This window comes from Hippopotamus amphibius, chromosome 5, assembly GCF_030028045.1.
Source record: "Hippopotamus amphibius kiboko isolate mHipAmp2 chromosome 5, mHipAmp2.hap2, whole genome shotgun sequence".
NCBI lineage: Eukaryota > Metazoa > Chordata > Mammalia > Artiodactyla > Hippopotamidae > Hippopotamus > Hippopotamus amphibius.
The window spans coordinates 449,160-473,607 of record NC_080190.1 but is presented as its reverse complement, the minus strand read 5'-3'; the positions used below and the strand labels follow the sequence as shown (position 1 = coordinate 473,607).

At 64.3% G+C, this 24,448-nt stretch overlaps 2 protein-coding genes across 6 annotated transcripts; one reads left to right on the top strand and one right to left on the bottom strand.

The window, feature by feature from the left end:
• Positions 1 to 1,488: 1,488 nt before the first annotated feature.
• On the bottom strand, positions 1,489 to 20,882 carry TUBGCP2 (tubulin gamma complex component 2). 5 transcript variants are annotated; one of them, XM_057734757.1, is made up of 18 exons: positions 20,726 to 20,882; positions 18,061 to 18,246; positions 16,666 to 16,761; positions 15,781 to 15,945; positions 14,887 to 15,046; positions 11,379 to 11,586; positions 10,988 to 11,187; positions 10,548 to 10,737; positions 10,001 to 10,146; positions 8,398 to 8,578; positions 7,747 to 7,927; positions 5,169 to 5,341; positions 4,897 to 5,025; positions 4,653 to 4,773; positions 4,054 to 4,197; positions 3,791 to 3,919; positions 3,035 to 3,198; positions 1,489 to 2,035 (listed from the first exon to the last, which is right to left on the bottom strand). In XM_057734757.1, exons 2-18 carry the CDS (start codon positions 18,208 to 18,210, stop codon positions 1,900 to 1,902), a joined length of 2,673 nt encoding a protein of 890 aa, XP_057590740.1. In that variant the 5' UTR covers positions 18,211 to 18,246; positions 20,726 to 20,882; the 3' UTR covers positions 1,489 to 1,899. The 5 variants fall into 5 exon arrangements, 4 of the variants coding, with proteins under 4 accessions (XP_057590740.1, XP_057590741.1, XP_057590739.1 ...); XM_057734758.1 differs by having other exon boundaries at positions 1,490 to 2,035; positions 10,548 to 10,617; positions 16,666 to 16,794; XM_057734756.1 differs by lacking the exon at positions 20,726 to 20,882 and adding an exon at positions 19,208 to 20,234 and having other exon boundaries at positions 1,492 to 2,035; positions 16,666 to 16,794.
• On the top strand, positions 20,749 to 24,362 carry ZNF511 (zinc finger protein 511). The gene is made up of 6 exons (XM_057734759.1): positions 20,749 to 21,006; positions 21,358 to 21,431; positions 21,699 to 21,900; positions 22,052 to 22,227; positions 23,280 to 23,429; positions 24,076 to 24,362. Exons 1-6 carry the CDS (start codon positions 20,854 to 20,856, stop codon positions 24,152 to 24,154), a joined length of 834 nt encoding a protein of 277 aa, XP_057590742.1. The 5' UTR covers positions 20,749 to 20,853; the 3' UTR covers positions 24,155 to 24,362.
• Positions 24,363 to 24,448: the final 86 nt, after the last annotated feature.

Genomic DNA, 24,448 nt, shown 5'->3' with positions numbered 1-24,448 from the left:
CGGAGGGTAAGTGACCGTGAAAGGCTGCGTGTGTAGCATGTGTGTGTGTGTGTGTGTGTGTGTGTGGAGGGGGGGGTGCCCTCGGGCTTCTTGAACAACAGGAAGCTCCAGCAGCCCACGGTCAGCCCTGCTCCCAGGCTCCTGCTGGCCAGGTGCTGGGCAGCCGCCTGGCTCAGGGGGCACAGACCCTGCCCTGTGGAGACAGCAGGTGTGGAGGCCGCCGGCCCAGGGGGCCGCCCCAGGACGGGGTCCCTATGGGCCAGTCTGCAGCTGCCTCCCCCACTGGTGCCTCCCCCTGGTTTCTGCCCACCCTGCCCTGCTCTGTGGGGTGGGGCCGCCCCACTCTGGCCTGGTACCCGGGGATCCAGGGTTCCTGCAGCTAAGCCGGCTGGTGGCACCCAAGACTCGTTCTGGACAGGCTCCCTGGGATGGCAGGACCTCGGAGCGTGTCAAGGTCGCAGGTGAAATGGTGCGGTACCCACAGGTGGTTCCAGACCAGAACTCAAAGTTCAGCAGACCATCACTTCCCCCAAAGTGAATGGAAGAAAAATCAGGCAGGAGGGGCTCACACACACTTTGGGGTGTCTTGGGCACGGGGGACAGAGCCCCAGGGCCACAACGAGTGAGGGGCACAGGCAGCTTGCGTCTCTGCGCCCACACGTGACCGCGTTTCACAAGACAATGTACGTGAACCACCCACACGCTCCTGCCCGTTTTACTTCTCTTCTTTGCTATTGCATGTCATCCGATAGCAGAAGTTCAAAGGCTGCTTGTCCCTATTTGGGCAAAAACACCCGCCGCTGGGGCTGCGCGGCCCGCTGCCCAGGTCACAACGGGGAGCTCGCCCACAGGGGCCCAGCACGGGCAGCCGGGACCCCCAGCCCCACTCACAGGACCGATGTGGGCCCCCAGAGCCCCGCCTACCAGAGGACCCCCCCCCACGCCCACAGGGAGCTCCCCTCCCACTGTCCCCACCTGCAACCAGGTGTCTCAGGAAAGCCCAGTGCCCAGAGCCCGGGACAGGGACGCAGGGCTCCTGGGCCTCGGGCCAGCGCTGCTCAGACCCCGCGTCACAGAACCCCGGACGGTGCGGACGCCTGCTCACTCACGGGCAGCCGCACACACCGCAGCGCCGAGAAGCGGAAGCGGCGGGAGGGTGGAGCCCCGCCCCGCGGCTCGGGCCACGCCCTCCGCAGGGCGGCAGCAGCCGGGCTGAGAGCCGCCCCCATCCTGCCCCCGGGCCAGCCCTGTCAGTCCTTCCTCCTCTGCCCAGGGGCCACCCGCATTGAATTTTGAAAACGACACACGTGGATCCTGCAGGAAGGGGTAGCGTGGCTGGCAGGGGAGCAGAGCCGCTCACACCTGGGCTGGCTGGGCCACCCACCGCCCGCGGGGAGGGGCGGAAGGGGACAGAGGCCACGGCCTCAGCCGCCACCCCAGGGGGCGGGTCGGTGACTCACCCCCGCCCTGGCCGCTGGACAAGGGGCCGCGCTGCCCTCTGCTGCCTGGAGCAGACCCCGGGCCGCAGCCTGAGGGGCTCCTGCTGACCCCAGAGAGCCCAGCCCCACCCAACAGGGCAGGCGTGGACACCAGGCCTGCATCGCACCCCTGCCCGGCACCGTGGTGACTGTCCTGGTGTCGTTCAGACGCCACGTGTTTTCACCTTGTCTTATTTGAGACCAAAAAATTCTTTGAAGGGACTGCTCAACTCAGGAGAGCACAGACCAGCAGCCCCGCCCTGATCCAAGTGTGTGAGCCCCGAGAAACGAGAGGAGCTGAGTGCAGACACTTCAACTTTATGTTTGAACAGGACACACGGCCACGCGGTCTGGAAGTGCCTGGTGAGGAACCGCGGAACTCCTCCACCCGAGGCTTCAGCTGTGCCGGGCACGGCCGGCCTCACTGCGCGGTGACAGTGACCCTGGGCGCCGGAGCTGGGGGCCCCCGCGGGCCGGGCACTGGGGGGGTCGCCTTCTGGCTCCTCTCTGCAGACAGGCGCTCCAGCCGCTCCGTGTAGAAGCCGTTGAAGTCAAGCCTGTGGGGGAAGCGGGCAGGGTCCCTACAGACACCTTTCTGGCCATGCCTGCAACCCCTTACCACCCCACAGTGAAGGGCACGGGGGGGCACTCAAGTCACCAGCACCTGCACACACACACACGGACCCCAGGCTCTACCTGCTCCAGCAGTACTGACAATAGAGCTTAAAGACACAGGTGAAAACACACAGGTGAAAAGCGCGACAGACGTCTCCAGCCCCTGGGCGCTGGGGCTCTCTGAACCCCAGAGCCCAGGACGTTGGAACGCCTGTAGGCAGACAGGGAAGCCCCAACGTTTGGCTGAGCCTGAGGCCACCCGACAGGAGCCTGCCCAGGGCAAGACAACCCACTCCCCCCCACCAAAGTGAGCAGGCCCACCACGTCCCCTCTGAGGAGCAGGAAACCGCCAGCTCCAGATCCACAGTCCCCACTGACCAGCCCTTGGTCCCCGGGCACCTGTCCTCACCGCTTCTGCACAGCCCTCCCCACGGCCCCCCAGACTCTGCAGACGCCTGCCAGCATCACACGTGCACACGCACTGCTCCCGGGGGCACCAGAGGAGGACCCCAGGGGCGCACCGGCACGGGCCTCGAGGCGCAGCCAGCCCCACAAGGCAGTCCGGGCGAGCGCTGCCCTGAGCTCCCTGGGTTCCCCGCGGTTTCCTGACCCGCCGCCAGCAGGAGGGCAGCGCCTCCCCACTGCCCATCTGGAAACGGGACAACGGCCCAGGTCTGGGAGCCAAAGGGCTCTTCCGGTGTCCTGAGCCCTGGCTCAGGGCACAGCAGCCGGTGACGCTGACCCAGGCCTGGCCTGACGTGCACCAGTCAACACGTGCTCACACATGAGCGTGCAAGACACACGTGTGAACACACACGCGTGAACACACGCACAGCAGCAGCAGCAGCAGGAGCAGCACGGGAGGCCGAGGCCGGCGCCCCAGCCGAGCAGACGCGGCCCCAGTCCCTCCCGCTGAGCGTCCGGCGGCGCGCAGCACCCACCTGGAGATGACGCTGGCCATGCCGTGCTCGCAGTCGCTGGTGCTGTAGATGCTCAGCCGGGCCAGGAGGTCGAGCAAGTGGGCTGAGAAATTCTTATCGAACTTACTGATGGTGGCCTCGAAGCTGGAGGCCAGCTGCGGGGCATCCACGTGCTCGGCCACACACTGCAAGACACGGCCGCTGTGACTCGGCCCCCCAGGGGCTCAGCCCCACCCACCTTCCTATTTTTTTTTTTTAAGTAGAAGAATGTGTCTTGGGCATTCTTCACGTGACGAAAGGTAAAAAGTTAGGGCACCATGAAAATTCCTGAGATGGCAGGACCTAGAGACACGCTCTGGGCAACTGGCCCTGCATCCCCCACCACACGGAACCAGGAAGGACGTGTTGTGTGTAGCGCAGGTTTTCCAGCTTCCGCTCTCTTCTCCTGACTGTCAAGTGGGGGGTCCCAGGGGGGCCTACCCCCGCCACCCCCCAGGACACACACCTGCACTGCTGAGCCTCCCGACCCGGACGACTGCAGTCACAGCGACCGCAGGGCTCAGCCTAGCCCACACCCCCGGGAGACGCGGCCTCGCCCTGGGAAGGCAGGAAGGGAGACGCCCTGGCTCGTGTTTGGAATGTACATCTGAGACAGTCTTTTTATACCAATCGGAGGGAGACGGGAACGGAAGGGGGTAGTGACCCCAGCGCTGGGCCAAGTCCTAGTGAGAGGAAGGAGGGTCTTGGGGACGCCCGCTTGGCCGGCCGCCCACACACCTTGCAGGCGAGCTCCTTGCGCGCGCGCTCCTGGGCCCACTCGGCCTCCGTGGGCGGCCCCCGCATCGTGCCGCGCTCCAGCGTCGGGCGGCCCAGCTCGCTGTCCAGCTTCATGCTCTGCGTGAATCTCTTGGGGGTCAGGAGGAAATGCCCATCAGCCACGACCAACCCGCTCGAGGACACGCGGCCCCTGCGCAGCCAGGACGGTCTGCAGGACGGGGGGGTCGCGGGCTCCCCCGCCAGCCCGCGTCCCGGCGGCGCACCTGCATGCAGTTGGTGAACATGACACACACAGACATGAGCTTGGAGAAGACGCGCAGCAGCTCGGGGTTGGTCAGCATGCAGTCCTTCAGGCAGTTGTCCAGGAAGCTGGCGTGGTGCCCCAGCACGTCGTCCATGTTGGAAGCCTGGGAGGGAGAGGCCGCCAGAGCCGCTCTGTCCAGATGCGCGCGACGCCCCAGCGGGGCCACCGTGAACGCTCTGTGCTCTTTCCATGGTTTAAATGATCCCGTGGTCTTTCAGGGGAACACTTCAACTTATTGCTCAAAGAACACACTGAATGTGCCCCGAAAGGTATAAGGTTTTGGTTTTTAACCACACAAAACAAGGAGGAAACTCCCTGCACTTTCTGCTCCTGGAATCTGGTGACCTGACCTTTTTGGCGGACGTGCCCCGGGGCCAGGGATGGGAGCCGGGGGAACTGCACGCTCTTTCGCAGCCCGGGCCTCCCCACCCGGCCCTCCTCTCCTAACGGGGCTCTGGCGGAGGCAGGGGAGACGTCCGGGGAGCCGTGGGGTCCGCGCCTCCCCACCACCGCCCTGGCCCTGAGACCAGGCGTCAGGACCAGCCGGGCGGAACTCACGGATCGCAGGTTCCGCTCCAGGACGTGCCAGGTGGGCTCCATCACCTCGAACATCATGTAGTACTGGATGTTCTGCACGAAGTTCAGCATCCGCTGCTGCAGGGTGAAGGCGCCCGCGAACCTGCGCCCGGCGGGGCCGTCAGGGACGCCCGCGGGCGGGGCCCCCGCACCCCGCACCCCCGGCCCGGCCACGCCGGCCGCGTGGAGAGGCACCGCCTGCGCCCGGGGGGCCCGGAGGACGTACCACCTGGCCGAGGGCAGCGAGTGCTGCTTGGCGGCCTTGCTGCCCACCCAGACGCTGCAGAGCTGCCGCTCCACGTGCTTGCAGTAGAACATGTGCCTGAAGAGCATCTGGTAGCGGGTCAGCGCTTTCCTGCGAGGAGGGCACAGGCGGGGTCCCACGGCGCCCAGGGCTGCCGCTGGCACCAGGTGGCGGACGCGACGCCACAGACACGGCACGACCCGGCAGCCGGCGACCCCCGGGGGCGCGTGCTGGCGCCAGAGCCCGACGCGTACCTGTTGATGATGAGAGACAGGGGCCACTTCACCACGTAGTCGAAGGAGAAGGCCTCCAGGCCGCTCAGCGTGAGCTCGGTGGGGTCGGCGTGGACCATCGCCTTCTCCTGCTTGGTCTCGATGGCCAGGACCCGCAGGAGCTGGGTGATGAGGTCGTGAGGCATGAGGTCGATCTGGGGAAAGAGAAACAAAAGAGCATCAGGTCCCGACCCCACCCCTGCATCACGAACTGGAAAAGCAAGTCCAGGGCTGAGGAATCGCCTTCAGACCTGGATTCCACGTCTGGGAGGCTAGCTCAAAACACCGAGCATCTGCGGACAACCTTAATTAAAAAACAAAACTACTTTTCATCAAAACAGAAAAAAAAAAAAGAGCACAGAGAAATTACTTTAAAAACACCCCCGATGGGGGACTGCCCTGCTGGCGCTGTGGTCGGGAATCCACCTGCCAGTGCGGGGGACACGGGTTCAAGCCCTGGTCCGGGAAGATCCCACATGCCACGGAGCAACTGAGCCTGCGAGCCACAACTATTGAGCTCACGCGCTGCAACTACTGAAGCAGGCCTTGCGCCCGTGCCCGTGCTCCACAACAAGAGACCACCGCCATGAGAAGGCCGCACACACAATGCGGGGTAGCCCCTGCTCGCCGCAACTAGAGAAAGCTCGCGCAGCAACAAAGACGCAACTCAGTCAATAAATAAACTAATTTAAAAAAACACCCCTGATGGTATCAATGAGAAACAAGACCAAGTGAGAAACCCTGAATCCCAGGAGACTTAGCCCTTCTCCACCAGCCGCACAGGCCCAGGTGGAGGGAGCACGTGGTGAGGACGGCAGCGCAGATCCGGCAGGGAGTGCGGTCCACATGCCGCCTCACTCACACCCTTACACGGTGCCTCCTACATGCCAGAGACGGACGGCGGGACAGTCTTGCGAACTGATGAGAAGACTGAGAGGACAGAGAATCAAGGACCAGAACCACGACAAAAGACAGACAGGGAGGGAAGAAGAAACAAAGAGGCCCGCAGATGAGAACGCACGTCCCTGCTGCAGAAGTGGACCCTCCCTCCTGCAAGGGCTGGCCTGACTCGGCGGGCAGCCCAGCACCTGGGGACAGAGCGTCGGGGACGTCAGTCCAGCTGAGTGCTGGCCGTGTGCTCTGACCCAAGAATCTGACTTCCAGGATCTCATCCTGTAAGAACACTCCTGCACCTCAGGAGAGACCCCAAAACGTGAAGCGCGAGCTGACACAACTAAGAGGGTCTACGACGGCAGCAGGAGACCTGACACCCTGCTGTCCACACGGGGACAACCAGGCAGGTCAGGGACAGGGCCTGAGCACAGGGAGCTGCCCGACCCCCCAGGCACGGCCTGGACAGCAAGTGCACAGGGCACTCCCCAGCACAGACCATCTGCGAGGCCAACAGCAAGACTTAACTACGCTGGCAAAAGTGAAATCATAACACGCCCTCTGACTACAAGAGGATGAAGTCAGAAATCAGTAACAGGAAGAAACCAGAAAATTCACAACTGGTGAAAATCAGACACGCTCTTAAAAACAAACGGTTAAGGAAGAAATCATAAGGGAGATTCAAAAACACCTGGAGAAAAATGGAGATGAAAACACAGTAACCAAAGCTGACACAGGACCCAGTAAAAGCAGAGCCTGGAGGGAAATTCACAGCAACAAGCACCTGCATTAAAAAGAACAATCTCAAGTCAACAGCCTGACTTCACAACTTAAGAAACTAGAAAAAGAACAGACTAAACCCAAAGCCAGCAGAAAGAAAGAGAAAATAAACTTCAGAGCAGAAATAAACAAAACCCAAAATACAAAAACAGAAAACTGATGAAACCAAGTTAGCCCTCTGAAAGATTAGCAAAACTGATAGGCTCTTGGCTACATTTGACTAAAAGAGGAGAGAAGACTCACATTACTAAAACCAGAAATGAAAGTGAGGACGTTGCTGCCAACCTTACAGAAATAACCACGATCAGGAGAACTCATTCCTACGCAAGTTCCTGGGTACACACAAATCATCAAAACAGACTCCAGGGCTTCCTAGGTGGTGCAGTGGTTGGGAATCCGCCTACCAATGCAGAGGTCATGGGTTCGATCCCAGCTCCAGGAAGATCCCACATGCCGCTGAGCAACTAAGCCCGTGTGCCCAAAAAAAAAAAACGGACTCCAGCAGCAGCAGAAAGCTGGAACAGACCTGTAACCGCAAGACACCACCCTCACCACAGAGAGCTTTGCTGCAGAGTTCTAGCAGACCCTCCAGGGAGGGTGAACTCCAACCCTCCTGAGACCCCAAAAGCCCCGAGAGGAGGGAACCCGTCCAGCTCAGTCCGCGAGGCCAGAGGTGCTTCAGAAGACTAGAGCCAACAGCCCTGGCAGACACGGAGGCGGAGTCCTCCAGAGACCCGGACCCCTGTTCAGCAGCCCGCGGGGACATCACGCCCCCAGACGTGAGCCTCACAGGGCCAAGGAAAACCCCGCGGGCACATCAGCGGAGGCAGGACAGGCACCCGCGGAGGCTGGCTTCTCCGCCCCTCCGCCTGGGCCCGGGCCGGCCCACCTTGAGGTCGTCCTTGAAGGGGTCGGTGTTGGCGGTGCTCATGCGCAGGGCCAGCTCCAGCAGCGCCTCCAGGCGGGTGGGCGTGATGTCGTCCACCGGCTTCTTCAGCTCCTCCTCCGTCAGGTCCATGAAGTGCACGAAGAAGTCGCCCTGGTCCATCAGGAAGTAGCGCTTGATGGACCTGCGGGCAGGCGGGGTGAGAGGCGCTGGGCACGAGGGCAGCCCAGACCCACAGAGCACGCTCCACGGCGGGCGCGGGGCAACGGGGGGGCCGCGAGAGGCACACCGCCCGGGCCCACTGGGGCCCACGCCAAGGAATACATGTACGGGGGGACCAGGGGTCAGCTCACAAGGAGCTGAGACGGAAGAGCGGCCACGCAGGACACCGAGGGGACTGCAGACGGGTCCCTGGGAGGGCGGGGGGGGCGGGGAGGGGGACGGGGGGCGGGGGGAGGGACCTGTGCCACCGCAGACGAGGGGCCGTGGGCAGCCCCTGCTGTCAGCTCTGGGAGGACATCTCTGGGGCGTCGGGTGTGAGGCCCGTGGGGGGCTTCTAGGGCCGGCCGTGGCCTAGCGCCGGCCCGCGTTGAACACAAGTGCGCGGCTGAGTCAGCTCCCGGCTGCGCGCAGGGCCACGTGGGGCTGGCGCACCTCAGGTGGGCCACGAGCTCCTTCTCCTCCATGAGGAAGTCCAGCAGCACTTTGCTGGCATAGTTGAAGGCCTTCTCGATCTGCTCCACGTACGCCCGCTCCTTCAGCGTGTAGATGACCTCCTTGGCCACAGGGCAGGTGACGTCATGACCGCACTCTCTGACCACGTTCAGGTATTTTCCTGGAGAGGACGGGGAGGTCAGAGTGCAACATCTGCTGCACGTGTGATGACGCGTAGGCCCAAACCCCAGACGTCACAGCCCAGCGCCGGCCAGAGACCAGGAATGAACCAACCAGGCGAGCAGCCCCAGAGCCCTCACCCACAGCAGAGCAGCACAGCTACCGCCGCCAGCAGCCGCAACTTCCTGCAATTCTTTATACCTGGACGGTCCTCATCGAGGGCATAGGGGATGACCTCCGAGAGCCTCACGAGAACCAGCTGGTACACCGCCTCCCAGCCCCGTCCCTCAGCCCAGCTCTCAGAACCAGTGTGGGGCCCTGGCTGGGGCGTGTCTCCAGGTAACTCATCCCACACGTGTCTCTAAACCAGGTTCCTGAGCCACAAGGAGATGACTAAAAACACTGCTGGCCCAGTGGGACAGGTGTCCTTCACTGCTCTTCCTGTGCTGGCCTGTGATACCGAGAAATACAAGACACGTGCGGCTCGTCCTTGTTCCCGGATGCCGGGCACTGAGCTCCTAACACCCCTGGGACTCTGTGGTCCACAAGCCCCTTTCACCCACACCCGAGTCCACGCTCACGAGGCGACTCCTGGCCGTCCCCACGGAGCTCCAGGATGGGGCTGGCGGCCAGAGGAATGAGCCACACGCCGGGAGCGAGACCCCAGCCCCGTCCTCATATCTGGCGCTGAGTTAACGACCAAGGGCCCGTGAGCCGACCGGTCGTGCCCCGTCCTGGGACCCGCGTGAAAACCCTGCGGGAAGGGGCCTGGAGAGCTTCTTGGCTGGTGGACGGGTCCACCCGCCGGGAGGGTGGGGCCCGACGTCCCCCCAGCTCCACGGGAACAGACGCTCTCTGGGCCCGGGACCTTCCAGACCTGCCCCAGGGACCTCCTCGCCGGGCTGCTCACCGGGGTCCTCCCCAGCGCCCGCTGTGACAGACCAGCGACCTAGTGAGCAAGGTGCTTCCTGAGCCCGGGAGCCGGCGCGGCAAACAGCGACCCTGAGGAGGGGGGCGTGGGAACCCGATCTGGGGCCACATGGGACGGAAGTGCGGCGGCCTGGGGACCCGACCCCTGTGACCGGCGCCCGGTGGGGGCAGCCTCGAGGGGCACAGCCCGGGCCCTGTGGGGCCTGCACGGACCCTGGCAGGCAGTGCCAGGACCGAGTTGAGTGGGCGGTCTCCCAGCTGGAGTCCACGGGGACCTGAGAGCTGCCCGTGCAGACACCCACACGTCTGGGCTCAGAAGGGCTGGGAGCAGGAAACAGCCTTCCCTTCAGTGGCCACGGAGCTCGAGGAACCACGGAGCGACGGAGGGCCAAGCTCAGGAGCGGGCGACGAGCGCGTGCAGCAGGTGTAGGCTAGCGGGCGCCGCCCCGGGCAGGTGGGCCCCCCGCCCCGCCCCGCCGGCCGCCACGGGCACCTGTGCTGAGCACCTTGCCCGCCATCTTCTGCAGGAAGGACGGGATCTGCCGCTGCACCACGGTGTAGCGCTGCTCCCAGTACTGGTCGTTGTAGTCCTCCTGGATCTTCTCCTTGCGCAGCTCGTGCTCCTCCACCATGAACTCGCTGCAAGGCACGGGTGCCGGGGGTGCGCGGGCGGCCTCGACCCGCTCACCCTCGGGGCGGGTGCCCACGACCCAGGGGCGGCGGGGGCTGGGGCTGGCGGAGCTGGACAGACGCGGGCAGCCACGCGGCGCCCCTCGGGCCCGCGCCTGTCACGCGGAGCCAGACGCCGCCCGCGCGCCTCGCCGTGGGGGGGCTTCCCCGCGGGGCCCCCACACTAGCTTGTGTCACTGGGTCGTTCGTAAACGACTTCCAGCTTCAGAACTTTTTCTAACGTTTTGGCAGACGCACGTCAACGCAGACTCCTTCCTGAGCCGACAGGCTGCACGTCGTGCGCCGGACGTGGCGTCGGCCGAGAGGGCCCACAGCCCCCCGCGACCCCCGCGGCCCCCGCCCGGCCCCACCTGTACGGGTCGTCGATGATGCCCCGGTAGATCCACTTCTCCAGGATCTCGAAGTAGGGCACGCTGGCGGCTGTGGTGAGGTAGAGGCACAGCTCCTGCGCCTGGCTGTCACCCGTGTAGCTGAAGCTCCGGTCGTGCAGCAGGCTCAGGGTCGACCCCCCGACACACTCACCCTTGTCCACCGAGGTGGCTGCCAGGGCAGAGGGCGGCGCTCAGCGCCCAGAGGGCCACCGGCCAGGACGGGCTCCTCTCCCGCCTCCCCAGGGGACAGGCCTTCTTCTCGGGATAAACTCAAACTATAGAGCTGCGGTTTCTGGAAGCTCCCAGTCTCCCTCCCACAGGCTGATAAAGCACGAAGCTGCGTGGCCTTCGGCCTCCCCGGAGTAAGACTCGGAGGACGAGCACCCTGGCCCGGGGCCCCTCCCGCCAGGCCCGCGCACCCAGGGAGGCCAGGATGTCCACGGTGCGCATGGCCGGCTGGATGTAGAACCAGAGCTTCTGCAGGGACAGGAGGCCCTGCCTCTGCAGCTGCTCCAGCTGCGTGACCAGGATCAGGTACTCCTTCACCAGCGTCCTCATGGCAGCTGCCAAGGCGTGGTTCACCTGCCCATACTCGAAGGAGGACTTTTCCTCGATGAACCTGCGAGGAGAGGCGGCCCTGAGCGCCCAGCGGGAGAGAGCTGCACCCCCAGAGGGCTGCTCTGAGCCCCACCCTCCAGCCGAGAGGGCACTGCGGGTGCCGCCTCCCCCACGCCCAGGAGCGGGGCCGGGACTCTCCCCAGAAGGGGGCTGAGGGCACCCTCTGCGTACTGCGGGTGAGCGGGCACCCACCTGGCCACGGTGGAGTAGCTGGAGGCCACCGGGAGCGTCCTGCTCACCAGCTCCCGGATGGACAGGTCCAGGCCAGGGTCCACGAGGAAGCTGCGGCTCTGCCTCCCCGTGAGGGGCTGGGCGGTGATGTACCTGCCGTCCACACCCACCAGCACGTACAGCAGGTCCTCCACGATGGCCGCCTCCTGGGAGGCCAGGGACAGCGTGCCTGTGGGCGCAGACACAGGCTGGGCCTTGCCCCCGCCAGGCCTCCCCTCCGCCGGCCTTGCTCTTCCCACCCGCCCCCCTCTGTGTAACTCCCTGCGGTGCTCGTGGAGGTAAAAACCAAGGCGATCACGCCGCTTAACGCATCCCCTCAGGGCACCGACCGCTGAGATTCCAAAAGCACCCCCGACAGGCCAGGTGGAGCCCGGGCCAGCCGAGCGGAGCCTCAAAGCAGATAAAACCCTCCACACACAAACGACCGCCTGACACTGAAAAGCACGAGGTTGGGAAGCACGGAGCACTTCCGCCACGTGCTGTGCTCACGGCGCTCACTGCAACCTGGGAAGCCCGGGGCGCTCAGGGAGGAAAAGGGTTTCTCTGGACGCTTTAATACCCTGATGATTTCTCCCTCACACAGCGTGAGATGCTTCCCTCTGACCCTGATGGACTCAGGACAGTCACAGGCCACGGACCAGGGCCGCCCCCAACACCTCGCAGCCCCAGTGGCTCCCCAACTCTCGGCTCTCAGCCCAGAGGACCCTCGGCGTCCCCCCGACACAGTGGGGGCGGAGGGGGAACCAGGAGAGAGGCGTCCACGCAGCCGCTGGCCCTGCACCCCACCCCCCACAGGGGCGCCCGTCTCGGCCCCAGGGCACCCAGAAGCCACAGCTCAGCAGCCTGGGAAGGGGCCACGCCACGCACTCACACGCGGAGAAGCCCCACCACCCTCGCACAACCGCAAGCACACACCTGCCTGTGGAGGCGGGACAGGCCCGAGCCAGCGGCCACCAGTCCAGGCACGCGTCCCTCGGGACTCAGAGCCGCCCCTGAACTTCGGGTGGTTTTCCTCCCGGCTCTGGCAGCCTTCCAACTCCGACCTCCACGACCCCTGAGGGAGGCAGGTCCAGCCGCCTGACCCCTGAGCGCAGAGCTGCTGACCTCTGCACTGCGGACCGCCAACCACAGCTGAGGCCCTCGGGGAGGAGGCCGTGGCAGCGGGGGAAGGGTGCAGGCTCCGGGTGGGGACCTGGGGGTCTGGGGCAGATGCCGCCCTGGCCCCCCCGCCCCCAGCCTCCCCCCAGCGTGGAAAGCAGAGCGTCGTGGGCTGCGTTATCGTGAGGCGGGCCGAGAGGGTACAGGACCGTCGGGAGGCACGGCCAGCTTGGGGCCAAGCTCTAAGGGACACGGCGCAGGGCCTGGGACGAGAGGCCGCGCGAGCCGCCAGGGTCTCTGCAGCTCACTGGGGTGGGGGGGGTCACTGCAGAGGCGGCGCAGGGCACAGGCCGGACACGCGAAGCCAGCTCCGGGACGACGCAGACAGCTGCCGGGGACCAGGCAGGCCGGGGCTCAGGACTGTGCCCTCACGTGGGGCCACCGACCACCAAGGTCAAGTTAAAGGAAACCAAAAGTCCACTTCTCAGCCACACCAGCCGCATCCAACATCCACCAGCCGCACGTGGCCGGTGCACACAGGGGACGGGACAGAAAGCTCTGTGAGATGTGCTGAGCCCCGAGTCGTGGCGAGCAGACAGATACCTTGGGCTGGCAGGGCGCGTGGAGGTGGGGCTGGGGCCAGGCTGGCGCAGTGGGAGGGATGCAGACACCACGCGGCGGTGAGGACACGGCGGGGAAGGGCGGGTCCTCCCGGAGTGCAAGAGAGTGGCCCGGGGACAGAGAGCTGGGGCCACACGGGGGACGTGGGACTCCTTGGCATTGACGTGGTCGCCCGAGAAGCGGAGACCTGATGAGCGCCAGGAGCTCCACCCGAGGATGCGCGATGAGGTGGGGGAGGGGCCACGCCCAGAGCGGCCTGAACGTCCGGGAAACCGGCTGCGTCCACAGGACCTGAGCCCGAGGCTCGGGGACCCCGCAGAGGCCACTGCGCAGGAGCTGCACATGCCATCAGAGGTGAGGAGGTGCCTGCGCTCACGGCCTCGGGGACAAGGCCCTGGGTCAGGGCGGGCGCCGCCACGACGCCCGGCCAAGGAGGGGCCGGCCCAGGCGAGCGGACGGAGCTGGAAGCTGGCACGAGGGTCGGCCCGGCCCAGCTGGGTGGTGTGCTTACGGGTGGGGAGACCCGCCTCAGCCCCAGAAAGGGACTCAGACAGCAAGAGGACTGCGGGCCACGGCGGCGGCACCACAGCCAGCGGGGGGTATGCGGCAGGGCCGCTGCGCGTCACCCGAGGAGGCAGCCCCTCCCCAGGGTGAGGCTCTGCCCAGGGGAGGCCAAGGGAGGGCCGAGGTGACCACGGCCACCACGGGCACCTGCGAGTGGACGGGACCGGCAGCCCGAGGGCTGCGGAGGCCGCTCAGGGCCCGACGCCGCTCCCGCCTGCAGCACCCAGGGGCCACGGCTGCGGGAGGGACACGGGCCAGGCCACCCGTCCTGCCCGGCTTCTTCCCGGGAACAGCGTTGTGCAAGGCAGCCTCGGGGCCCCCCCAGACCAGCACGTGCACCGGCGGCCACAGCAGTCCCGCCACACGGGAAACCTTCCATGCCAAGGAGCGCAAGCGCGTCCTGCCCTGAAGCCAGCACCTGGCTGCCCTGCTTGGGCCGAGCCGCCCGTGTCTCCTAACTGATCCCAACAGACACGCAGCATGGACGGAGCCCACAACGGCGGGCAACAGGCTCCCTCGGCGCTCCTCCTGCGAAACCTCTTCAGTTTCTGCTTCATGCGCAGGGGAGCCCGCAGCGTCTCACGGGCCTGCCCAGCTGTCCCCCAGGAATGCCGGGCCCCAGGCCTGCAGCACTGGGCCCCCTGCCTGCCCTGCTTCTCGCCCTTGGACACGGCCACGGAGACCAGCCTCCTCTAACGGCCACAGAACAGGCGCGGCCGCGCTCCCCTCCGCGAGCAGCTCTGTGGGCCTCTGTGAGCACCGCGCAGCCCCGGCCACCCCTGCCTCCCGCGTGCCCCCAGGTGCCCCCCGGTCTGTCTGAACATGATACACGAAGGCCTGTGGGGCCAAGGCCGTCACCCCCGCAGCGGAACCTGCAGCAACGTGACTTTGCTGGGAAGGCCAACCCGGTGACCTCGCCGCCCCCAGGGCTGCCCGGGCCCAGGACACACGCACTCCTGAAAGTACGGCAAGAGCCAGCCCAGACGCGGGCACGTCCCCTCCCGCTGCTGACCGGGGACGGGCGCGTGGAAGACGGCGTCCAGCGGGCACTGCGTGTTGCCATGTGGCCAAGGGCAGCAGAGGGCCTGGACGACGGCGCGACGTCCGCCTGCCCACCGTCTCTGCAGTGCGTGACCCTCCCTGCTGCGGCGAGGCCCCCACGGTCAGAAGTCGGCACGTCACCTACCAATGGGCACAGTCGTGTCCGTGCTCGCACCCGGGCCCGTCAGGAAGTCCCCGAGCAGCGTGGGCCTCTCGTACACCCACGCCGGGAAGACGGGGAGGCGCTGGCCCGCGTTCTTTTTGTTCTGTTTGTCCCGAAGCATCTTCCTCGTGAGTTCCAGAGACTGGGGGGGGGGGGGGGGGGCGCAGTTTTTAGAAACAAAAAAGAAAGACACACCTTCAGCACAAACACTTAAAACTGACACACCTACAGCATAAAAAAGCAGGTCCCTGAGCACACGTGAGGTTCTACAAATATGCGTGGAAGTGAAACGCACACGTCCAAGCCCATTACAGCGTGAGGGGCCGGGACAAGGCAGGTGGGGCCAGCCGCCCGTCAGGCTCGGGTCTGCACGGGCCCGTGGGCAACGCAGGAGCCCCTCGCACGGCGCAGGCCCCCTCGCCGCTCCTCCCAGCAGCACAGGGTGTACCCCCGAGCCGCCAAGTGAGGGAGAGGGCTGGTGAGAGCCAGCTGGAGACAGGGCAGCCCCAGCCGAGCCCCCCCCGGGCTGAGGGACACAGGGAGACGGCCGCTCCGGCTCGGACAGGGAGCAGCGGTCCCTGCAGGCACCCGGCGTGCAGAAGCACCGGCGGGGGGGGGGCGGGGCGGATGTCGAGGAGAGGAGCGGCGGCGCGCGGACCACGGGAGGCGATAAAGCATCGCCTCAAACCGCCCGCCCAACGTCACCGCGGGGAGCCAGGCAGCCGGGACCTGCACCGGCCAAGCCCACGGAACAGGCAGGCGCCGACCCCACGGGCGCGTCAGAACCCCACCCCTCCCGGGGCCCGGGAACCCCGTCCCAGAGCCGGGCCACCGCTGGGCCAGTCCCCACACTCTGACGCCACAGCCACAGGGTACCTGCTGCCACGTGGGGCCCGTGGCCACGCTGCCCAGCTGCTTCCTCAGCTCCTCCAGCTCCTGCATGGATATCCTGGAGGCCGCGGCGGGGGCGCCGAAGCTGGTGGCGCTGCTGGCTGCGAGCTCTGCTCTCTCCCTGGCGTTGTGCTGTAAATACTGCAGGGTCTGGACGCACACGGCCCCGGCGTCAGGCACCCCCCGCGCGTGCCCTCCGCCGGGCACCCCCTCCCCACCACCCCGTCCCATCGCCCAGGCGGAGGCTGAGAGCAGGCGCCCTGCTCCCTCGCCCGGGCGCTGCGGCCTGGTCTCCCCATGCTGCCCGCCATGAGGGGCCACGTGCCCAGATCACGGGAGGACGGGATCCCAAACTCCATTCCCAGCGAGCGGCTCGGCCTTTTCTCCACACGAGACCAGCCCCCTTGCTGCGCGAGCCCACATCCCTTCATCTGCCCCAGCGCAGTGGCCACCACGCTTCTCCCCTGCACAGACCCCGGGCCTCGTGATGCGAGAGGAAGCCCCGACCAGCCCTGGACACCCCGGGCCACGGCTCTCCGGCCTCCGCCCGCGCTTCCCTCAGTATCACAAGGAACACACTCTCGGTTTAAAAAGGACAAACACAGACACAGCCTGGACAGCGAAGGACAAAGGCCTTCAGCCCGGAGGCCACTGCTAGCGCCTCTCAGGTTTCTCACCACCCCCAGTCACTTTCACTCGGGGCACGGATCTCCGCGCTGCACGTGGGAGGCTGGCAGGGCCAACGTGGGGCCGCCCAGACGCGCAGGACCGATTGCGGCAGGCCAGAGGGCCACCCGCCCGCCCATCCCCCCAGAGGCAGAGGGGCTCCCTCCCGCACACACCCGCCCCCCAGCCCAACACGGCACCCACCTCCCGGTCCTCCGTGAGCTTCGACAGCAGGTATACCAGGGGGTCAAGGTTCCTGGTGTTCTTAGATTTCAGTTCGTCATATTTCTTCAGAAAGTCCTCAGGAGTACGAGAAAATTCTGCTATTTTAACCTCAAAAGCATAGACAGAGTGATTTAGAGACAATAATCAGGAACTTTAAAAAGCCTTGCAAAAACCAGACCCAAAAAGCAGAGTGACGGCAGCCAGGTGGAATAGTCATGTGTCTCTAAAATAAAATGAAAAAACGCATCAACACACTCTGCTAAACTCCCCTGCGCTCTCCTCTGTGGTCCCCCCGCTACACATCCTAGGCCTCGGCCCCGACAGGAGCCACTTCTGTCTTCATACACCCGCTCCACACTTAACTCGACTCCCCCAGGAGCTCGGCTGAGGGCTTCGCTTTCTCACTGAGGAAAATGCTCCCTTCAGAGTAAGTTAGACAGAACTGTGCCCTAAACTCTCCATTCTGCTCACTAAGTTTCCTGAACCATCCTTGTGCCATCACCAGGCTGTCAAAATAAATGAAGCCTCATAATGCGTGTTTTTTAAATAAATTTATTAAGCTTATTTAGTTAGTTATTGGCTGTGCTGAGTCTTCACGCACAGGTTTTCTCTAGTAGTGGGGAGCGGGGGCTACTCTTCATTGTGGTGCGTGGGCTTCTCATTTCGGGGGCTTCTCTTGTTGCAGAGCACGGGCTCTAGGAGCCTGCGCTTCAGTAGCTATGGTTCATGGGCTCTAGAGCACAGGCTCTAGGGCACAGGCTCAGTTGTGGCGTACAGGCTTAGTTGCTCCACAGCATGTGGGATCTTCCGGGACCAGGGCTCGAACATGTGTCCCCTGCATTGGCAGGCAGATTCTTAACCACTGCACCACCAGGGAAGCCCCTCTCATGATGTGTTTCTAAAATAGATTTCAAAACAATCTTTTACTGAAAAGCTATAATTTTGAATTATATATTACCTAAACTTTAAAAAATCCACTTTAAAGGGATTTCAATGTGGCTAAGGCCAGGAGCTTCCTTTTTCACTCAAAGCAGAATCTCTGTCACAATGTGAACAGGAATCAGGACCACCTGGGCCTCGGTCCTCATGGGGCTCAGGGACGGCATGGCTAAGCGCCTGGGTTCTCAGGTCAGGCTGCCAGCCCAGCCCTCTCCCTGAGCCTTCATTTACTCATCTGCACAACAGGGGGAGGGGGAGGAGCCACAGAAGCAGAGCCGAGCAGAACGCCAGGTCCACGAACAGCATCTGACAAGGGCTGTCTGCCATCACGCGGCACCGCTGTGGCCGCCCAGCCAGAACGGTGAACTCTGTGCCCAGCGCGGCACCGGGGATGCGGCCGCCTGGTCCAGCACGGCACCAGGGAGAGGCACTCACTTTGGCACTGTGTGCAGACACCGTGGTTGTGACATACGGGGTCCTGTTCTTCTGCAGCAGGTCGATGTAGACCTCGGCCCCGTCCCCGCCGTGCACCCTCAGCAGGCTGAGCAGCTCGTTGACATCGTGGTGAATCCGAAACTCACTCATGATTTTGGCTCTGAGACAACATCACAATGTGTTCTCCTACAGGTAAGAGGAGAACCGTTTATAAAAGTAAAACCCTGTAAATAAAGAAATCTTAAAGCAAGCAAATTTGGCCAACGTCAAGTCTTTGAGAAACCAAACTATCACGTGGGCCATCCTGGCCGGCAGGCTCCCCGGCGGACACCACCAGGGCCTGTGCCGACCAGCACGTGGGCCCTTTCTGGGGAGACGTCTCCTCACCCACCGCTGGGTCTGCCATCTCAGTGGGCGCTCAGTGGGCAGCTCCTGTGGGAATCTGCCCTGAGCCTCACCAGCTCCGGCCAGTTTCCAAGCTCGCTGCTCAGCTCAGAGGGCTGGCACGTGTACACAGAGGAACAAGGTCCTAAGGCCCAGGCCCTCCTTCCTGCTGGGTGACTCCAACCACACGTGGCCCTGGGCCAGGGGGGAGCTGCTCCCCTCGGGTGGTAGAGAGCACTTTCTAGTCCCAGCTGCGCAGACACAGTGGTCCCGGCCCTTCAGCGGTCCTGCTCTATACAGGGAGCTCAGCACAGGCCTAAACCACCGCCCGTCCTGGCTCCCACGAGGCCCACACCTGTGGGTCCAGTCACCTCCAGTTTTGCGTTCTTTGTGCACTGTTACCCAGGACGCTGCCTTGTCTCGTCCAGGCCAGGGTTTGCTAAGACAGCTACACGTCTCCTATGCGTGTGATCGGCCCTGTTTACCAGATGTCCTAGGGTCTCCCCACTGGACACATAACCCTCTGGGTCAAAATCATAAATGAGATCCCACCAAGCAGACAGAGGCGGCCTGCATGAGAACTTCTATACCGATGTCCCCAAGGGGACAGTAGTGGCCTGCAGGGGGACTTCTGTTCCACTGATGACCGGTCCAGTTAGCCATTATTATTAAGAGTAAGACAGACAAGCATGGGCAATTCATCACAGATTCAAAAAACAACACAAGCAAACTTTACACGCTTCACATAAATGTTTCAACGTACCTACACAGGGTTCATAATCTGGGATCATGAACAAGACTGTTGGAAATTACAGGCAAAGTCATCTCTGTTTGTGACTTTTCTGAGAGAAGGGTCTTTCAACAGATTCTCAAAGGCTCTGTGACCCCAAAAAGGTGCCAACGGCTCCAGTGAAGACAAGCCATGAGTTAAACATCAGAGGCGGGAAGACTCGGCATACACGCCCCAACACGAATATTAACGTGTGACTCTACGTGAAGCGAGACTCTAACCCCGAGTGATGGAAGACAAGTGCCCCATATACAAGTGTCACGGTCACTGTACATAAACATCAAATATCGGCCAGAGACAGGGTGTCAGCAAACAACAGCAGAACGGTAAGTGTGAGCAGGTGTGTCCGTCACCAGCACCCACGTGTTTCACATCAGGAGGCGCTCACGGTGACCAGTCACTGGCCGCGAGGCACTGCGGGGCCTGGGCGGTGGGCTCCCAGCCGGCCTGAACCCTGCCTTGCTGCTTCCAGGCTGTAGGGCCCTGGACAAGGAGCCTGTCCTCTCTGTAAGCTGCTTCTGGAAAGGGGTGAGTACTACATCTCACCCACGAAGCTGCTGTGGAGAGTAAACAGGGCACCTAAGGGCCTGCACTGTCCTCCTCAGAAAAGCGGAAACAAATGCTTCTACTGCCATGTGCGGGGTGGAAGACCACCTGACCACGCCCACTGGTCCCTGAGAAACGGAGCCTGGATCTGAGTCACTGCCAGCACGCTCCGGCACCGGGCACCTGACAACTAGCCGCAGAGGGCACTGAACAAGGCCAGACAGGAAGGGCGGCACCTCTTTCACTCCAAGCGCAACGGCTTTTACCCACGTCCTATGAGGCTGCCGAGGACAGTGGGTGTCCTCTAGCAGCGGGACTGGGGATCACTTCGCTCACGCAGATGGCAAGGACACTGCGTTTGCCATCTCTCCACCGGCTGCACGTGGGTGGACAGGGCTCTTCTGAAGAAAGACTATTTAAGTAAATAAGTGTTTATTTACAAACTATCTTCACGAAACTTTGCATCCGGGCTGGAAACGAGAGCAGAGACCGCCCACATCACAAGCACCCACACTGCAGGAGCCAGCGTCCACGCGGGCCGGCGCTCTCCCCGCAGGCAGCGCCTCGCCCGCGGGGGGCCTGCCGGCTGTGACCCCCTGCGGGCGAGGGGCCCGGGGAGCCGGCCGCCGGCAGAGCCCCCCGCCGAAGCTGCCGACGGCGTCCCAGCCCGCCGCGCCTGCGGCCGCTCGGCTTCTCCCCGCCGGCGGCCGCCGCGGACCCGCACCCCCAGGGCCGCGGGACGGAGGGCTCCGCGCCACGCACGGCCCCGGCAGCCCGCCACCCTCCCGAGGGCCGCTCGGGCTCCGGCCCGGGGACGGCCCCGCACACAAGCACGGCCGCGGGCCTCGCGGCAGCCCTGCGGGGGGTGGGGGGCCGAGGGGAGGCGGACGGCGAGGGGCGCGAGGGAGCCTCCGCGGCCCGGAGCCCGCGCCGCCCCCGACTCACCGCAGGCGCGCGCCCGGCTCGAGCCCGCCGAGCCCGCAGGGCCGGAAGCGCCGCGCGACGTCACGTCCGGCCCCGCCCCGCCCGCGGACGGTGGCCGACAGGCTCTGGGGAGGCCGGCGCGCGGCGCGATGCAGCTGCCCCCCGCGCTGTGCGCCCGCCTGGCGGGGCCGCCCGGGGCGGCCGAGCCGCTGCCCGTGGAGCGGGACCCCGCGGCTGGGACCGCGCCCTTCCGCTTCGCGGCGCGCCCGGTGCGCTTCTCACGCGAGCACGCCTTCTTCGAGGTGCGCGAGCGGATAAAGGAGGGGGCGGTTGTGCGCGGAGGCGGAGCCGGCGCCTTGGGGGCGGGGCCTGGACGGGCTGGAGGGAGTGCTCGGGTGGGGCGCTGGCGGGCCGGGCCTGGGGGCGGGGACAGACTCCCGGTGGGCGGGGCCAAGGCTCGGCTTGGGGCCGGGGTCCTGGGGGCGGGGACAGACTCCCGGTGGGCGGGGCCAAGGTTCAGGGTTGGGGCCGGGCCTGGGGGCGGGGACAGACCCCCCCGGTGGGCTGGGCCAAGGTTCGGGGTTGGGGCCGGGGTCCTGGGGGCGGGGCCCGGCGTGGAGCCGGGTCAGAGCCCACCGCGCTGTCTCCCGCAGGACGGGGACGTGCAGCGGCATCTGTACCTCCAGGACGTGCTCACGCAGGTGGGCGGGGCGCCCGAGAGGCCCAGGTGAGCACTGTGGCCCAGCTCGGGGCCTTCTTGCCCCCTCCTCGCCCCCGGTGCCCGCGCTGCTGCTCTCCCTGGACCACCGACCAGCTGCGTGTCCGGCCTCGCCACCGCCTAGCTGGTCTGTGGAATTGTAGCTGTTGTGAAAGCAGGATTTGGGTTTGCAAGAGAACACCCGAAGCTTCGTCAGGCCACGTAGAGGGGAGTGGGGGCAGGGAGCCTGCCGTCTCCTCCGTGGAACGGCATCCCCACCCGGCCTTCCTCTGCCAGGGTGCCCGAGTTCACCTGTCAGGTGGCCGGCTGCTGCCAAGTGTTCAACGCGCTGGATGACTACGAGCACCACTACCACACGCTGCACAGGAACGTCTGCTCCTTCTGCAGGCGGGCCTTCCCCTCTGCACACCTGCTGGACACCCACATCCTGGAGTGGCACGACTCCCTGTTCCAGATCCTGGCCGAGCGGCAGGACATGGTGGGTGACGGCTCCCCCGCTGGGGCCACGAGCGGTCATCACGGGGGCTTGTCCCTGAGCCACGCGCCTCGTGCTGTCAGAGCCCGGGGTCAGGGGGCCGTGAGGTGGGCGGCCCCAGGGTCAGGGTGGGGTGATGCTGTTTCCGTTTCAGTATCAGTGCCTGGTGGAGGGCTGCACAGAGAAGTTCAGGACCAGCAGAGACCGGAAGGAGCACCTGGTGACGCGTCACCTCTACCCTACCGACTTCCGCTTTGATAAACCAAGGAAGAGCACAGGGTGCCTGGCAGCGTGCCAGGAAGCCACCTCCCGAGCTTGGAAAGCCTTTGCGTGCGTAGACCTTGAGGGTGCAGACGCCCCCACTCAGCATCCCTCTTGCTGACCTCACATTTAGCTGCAGGTTATGGCAACCCTGACAGGTCGGGAGTTATTAACCAAGAGGGGTTAAGCAGATGGGGGTGGTTCTGTTTGTGGCCACCCCGGCTGCAGGGAGGACAGGAAGGGGAGAACCTGGCTCCCCACGTGGGTGCTGGGAGTGACTGGGGTACCCTCGAGGCACCTGCTGGGTGTGCAGAAACATCACCGCGTCCCTCTGCAGTCACGCTTCGCCCCCCACCCTGCTCATCACCTCCCCTCCATCCTCATGTGGGCCTTGGGGAATCTGTCCCAGCCCCTCGTCTCACATGGGGCCCCCTGGGTTTTTGTTTGTCCCAGCAGCGTGTGTTTACAAACTTGACAGCAGAGCCGTGTGATACGTGTTACTGTTCAGAGCGCACCCTGGAAAGTGCCTCTGGAAGTAACGCTTAAATTCACGTTACGTTCCTTTGCCTTTTCATTAACTAATTTTCTCAGGTGATGCTTCACCACCATCTAAAATTTGCATTGACTGAAGTCGTTTTGACTAAATTGTTGTCCCCAGACAGGACTTTACTGTTCAAAGTAGAATAAACAGGAGAACCCACGTCAATGCAGGAGATTTTTATACAGTCTTGAGTGTAAGGTAACTCCTTTCTTTGCAAAGAGTCATTTTAAGGAGAAAAACCCTACAATGCTGGATTGAGATGTTGAGGAGACGCTCACTATGTATGGTTGCTTTTAGCCAATTTCTCACTGTATGTCGTGGAGAGACATTTGGTACCCGTGGTAGTCATTTACCGTGTGACATCATAAAAATATTTTTAAAAGACAGAGTGTGATTGTCACATCTAAGTTCGTAGGACGTGGCACACGTCATATGGACAATCACTCCTCCTTGTCCCTGTAGCCTGAAAATTACTATCTGACAAAACAGTCATAAAATAGCTTTGCGAGTTCAGTCACGGGGGAGCCCGGGGCTGCAGGAGCGGACGCCTGGAAGCGCCCTCACCACTTGTCTTCCCCAGCCCGGCCACGCCCGGGGCCCCAGAGCAGGTGTCCACAGACGCCCTGGGGGATGACGGGGGGCCATCGGAAGAGGACGCCATGGACGTCTGCTCTGAACACACGGACCCGCCCGCAGAACGCGCAGGAGTGAGGCGGGGCTACAGCCACAGGTCCGTACCCGGCACCTTTCTGAAGCAGGTTCTGGACCTGTGCGTCTCCCGGAGAATCCTGGGTGTGATCCTGGGCCGGCCCCGTTCTCCCTGAGAGAAGCCACCCCTGGGTTGGAGCGTTGGCCTCAGCGGCAGGGGAACGCCGCCCGCCCGGCTGCCCTCCGACGACCCGGAGCCCCGGCCGCACAGGACTGCCCAGCACGGCCCCCTCTGACCGTGGCCCAGGCTGGGATGGAGAGATCCAGGGAGCAGTTGTTGAGTTACACTCTACGAGCCTGTCTTTCTAGTATTAACTGTGCTTTTATTGGGTTAAAGTTGATTTCAAGTCTAATTTGGGGTGAATGTTGGAAAGATGGAAAAAGTCGCCAGAAAATCCCAGCCGACAGGGAGATGAGCTCGTGTCCCTCGGCTGCCCTCGCGCAGCCGCCGGGACTTTGGCCTGAGAGTGAGTCGCAGGTGCCGGTGGGTGGCTCGGGGCCCCCCCGAGGGTGGGCCACAGGGAGCCCGAGCCCAGCCCGGCCGCGGAGCGTCTCCCACCCGGGGCAGGGCCGGGGCCGCGGGGAGTGCGGGGCCAGAGCCAGCAGACACGCCGCGAGCCCGCCGGCCGACCGCAGCAGGTCAGCGTGAAGGTTTCTTTCCGTTTCAGGGTCCCGTCTGCCATCTGTTTCGGTCAAGGCGCCGCGCGAGGATTTAAAAGCACCAAGAGGAGAAACAAGCACCAGTGAGGGCAGCGCCGGCCGCCCCGCGCCCCGCCTTGCCCCGAGGGCCCCCGGGGCCCCGCCCGCGCCGCCCTCCTGCCTCCGCTGCTGGAATGCGGCCGGAGGCCACGGGGGGGAGGCCGTGGGGGGCCCGCGGACTCTGGGGAGCAGCCCCCCAACGTCCTTTAGAAACACAGGGAATAAATGGTTTCACGAACAGTCTCTGGTCGTCGTTCTGTGTTGGGTGCTGGTGGGCACCTCAGCAGCAGTTACCGGTGAGGATTTTGTCCTCAGGAGCCCCTTCTCAGCGCGGGTGATGGG

Excerpts from the sequence above, each read along its gene's own strand:
- TUBGCP2 (XM_057734755.1), bottom strand. The coding sequence starts at position 18,210 with ATGAGTGAGTTTCGGATTCACCACGATGTCAACGAGCTGCTCAGCCTG. Across the intron at positions 15,047-15,780 it reads CGGGCCCCACGTGGCAGCAG|TCTCTGGAACTCACGAGGAA; the intron begins GTACCCTGTGGC and ends CCCCCCCCCCAG. Across the intron at positions 5,342-7,746 it reads CCTTCAAGGACGACCTCAAG|ATCGACCTCATGCCTCACGA; the intron begins GTGGGCCGGCCC and ends CTCTTTCCCCAG.
- ZNF511 (XM_057734759.1), top strand. The coding sequence starts at position 20,854 with ATGCAGCTGCCCCCCGCGCTGTGCGCCCGCCTGGCGGGGCCGCCCGGG. Across the intron at positions 21,007-21,357 it reads GCGAGCACGCCTTCTTCGAG|GACGGGGACGTGCAGCGGCA; the intron begins GTGCGCGAGCGG and ends TGTCTCCCGCAG. Across the intron at positions 22,228-23,279 it reads CGAGCTTGGAAAGCCTTTGC|CCCGGCCACGCCCGGGGCCC; the intron begins GTGCGTAGACCT and ends TGTCTTCCCCAG.